The 2,183-nt window shown below is 55.7% G+C and overlaps 1 protein-coding gene across 1 annotated transcript in view; it reads right to left on the bottom strand.

Annotated features, from left to right (window-relative positions):
* Nucleotides 1–1,386: 1,386 nt before the first annotated feature.
* Nucleotides 1,387–2,183, bottom strand: part of GUITHDRAFT_78713 (hypothetical protein) — a gene marked incomplete at both ends in the record, with an annotated part of 4,814 nt that continues 4,017 nt past the window's right edge. Inside the window, 2 exons of the mRNA XM_005823695.1 lie at nucleotides 1,387–1,764; nucleotides 1,993–2,121. Coding sequence (XP_005823752.1) covers nucleotides 1,387–1,764; nucleotides 1,993–2,121 — 507 coding nt within the window. The remainder of the gene's footprint in view (nucleotides 1,765–1,992; nucleotides 2,122–2,183) is intronic.

Raw genomic sequence — 2,183 nt, 5'->3', positions numbered from 1 at the left:
GCAGCAGCAGCAGCAGCAGCAGCAGCAGCAGCAGCAGCAGCAGCAGCAGCAGCAGCAGCAGCAGGTAGAGGGAGGAGTACCAGCTCGACTACAATCTCGAAGATGTAGGTGATGGCCGCGTTGAGAACAGCAAGAGCAAACATCTTCCACTGTTGGAAATAAATGTAAGAGGGGGAAGAGGAGGAGAGACTGAAACACAGGACGAGGACAGGGAAGAGGTCAAAGAACGACGAGGGAAGGACGTGGAGGCAAGAAGAGGAGGATAGAGGATGGGGGCAGGTCACCTTGAAGCTCTTAGCAGGGAACGGCTGAAGCTCGAGGGTTCCGATCTCCTCGTTCAAGACCTGAAGTGCAACGAGGGGAATGCGGAGGAGGCAGTGGAGGAGGCAATGCAATGAAGTCACAAACGTGGGAGAGACTAGAGGACAAGGCGCAGGAAGGAGGAAAACGAAGGGAGAGGGGGGGCAAGGAGGGGAGGAGAGAAGGAATACCAAGAGAGGAGGAGAGAGGAGGTCAGGACGGAGAGAATGATTTACCTGCAAAAGCTTGTCCGGGAGGAGGAGGAGGAGGGAGCAGAGAACGGCGAGAAGGAGAAAAGAGACGAAGAACCAGACGTTGGTCACCATGCTCTTCCTGTAGGGTTTGCTGGTGTTGAAGGCGATCACCTGCGTTAAGTCAGAAAGAAGTGGAGGTGGATGAGGTGAAGGAAACAGACATAGGATGAGGGAGGAAGAGGAGAAGAGAGGGGAGAGGAGAGGAGAACAAGAAGGAGGAGAAGAGGAGAAGAGGAGAGAGGAGGAAGGGATGAGGAGAGTGAGGGGATGAGGAGAGGAGAGGAGCAGAGAGGAGAGAGGAGTAGAGAGGAGAGAGGAGTAGAGAGGAGAGGAGAGGAGAGGAGAGGAGAGGAGAGGAGAGGAGAGGGACGTCACTTACCACAGCAAGGTACTGGAACTGCGAGAAGAGGAAGGCAGAAGTCGCTTCCACGCTGAGAATGTTGTCGTCCGTGTCGCTGCTGATAGGCCGGGTGGGGCAACCGAGGGGGAGGAAGAGGCAGCAGGAAGGCATCTCGTCGTCGGATGGGTCACACACTTGAGACTGCAGGGAGAGAGTAAGCAGGGAAAGGAGGGAGAGGAGGGAGAGGAGAGGACTGTAGAGGAGGTGGAGAGGAGGAGGAACAGCAGGAAAGAGAGAGGTAGAGACGAGGCAAGGTGCAGAGGGTAAGAAAGAAGGGACGGAAGCAGGGTCTCACAGCTCCAGGACACGAGTTGTCGCACTTGAACTTCTTCATTTGTAAAGTCCACCAGGCAGCAAAACACTGACGAAGAAGTTGGTGAGAAGAAAGGAGAGTTGGCGGAGAGGATTGAAGAGAACGCAAAAGGTTGTGCATCAAGAGCAGTAGAGGTTGAGGGAGGTGGAGCCGAAGAAAGAAACGACAAGGACAAGAAAGAGCAGGAGGAACAAAGGAGGAGAGCAGGGGCAGAAGCGGAGCAGGGGAGAGAGCGGGAGCGGGAGCACGAGAGGGAGCGGGAGCAGGAGCGGGAGCAAGAGGGGACGAGGAGGAGGAACAGAGTTTACCTGGTAACATCCAGCAATGAAAGTCTGGCCGAGCACAGAGGAGAGGACGGAGAAAGAGATGAGCCTTCCCTGCGGCCTCCTGCGGGAGAGACGATGATACGCTCCTGTCCTGCCCATGTAGACGGCGAGGGGAAAGATGAGGAAGAGATCGATCCAGAGGTACTGGAAGTCGCTCATGTTGGTGTTGAGCTAAAGGGGAGCAAGTCAGCTGAAGGCAGCAGGAGTGGAGCTTAGAGAGGAAGAGAGGAAAATAGGAGGGAGAGGAGGGAAGAGGTGGGGCGAAAGTGATCAGAGGAGGGGAAGAAGAATACAGCAGATGACGGAAGGTCAAAAACTGGAGGGAAGAGAGGAGAAGAGGCAGGGGGGGAGGAGAGAGGAGGATGGAGGAGAGGCAAGAAGGAGCGAAGAGGGGAGTACCAAGTAGAGTCGGAGGACGGTGATGAACTGAATGGAGGAGTAAAGGGCCATGAACTTGAAGCAGGAGATGGAGGTAACGAGAGCTGCGCGCCCTTCCCGCATCAGAGTAACAAGCGGTCGGATGTTCGCCTGCACGGCCTGTCAGCTCCTCCCAGGGAATCTCTCCCTCCCCCTCTACACTCCCTTTCTCT

The sequence above is a fragment of the Guillardia theta genome, assembly GCF_000315625.1.
Source record: "Guillardia theta CCMP2712 unplaced genomic scaffold GUITHscaffold_104, whole genome shotgun sequence".
NCBI lineage: Eukaryota > Cryptophyceae > Pyrenomonadales > Geminigeraceae > Guillardia > Guillardia theta.
Note: the sequence above shows the minus strand (reverse complement) of the source record. Positions and strands in the feature narration are given on the sequence as shown.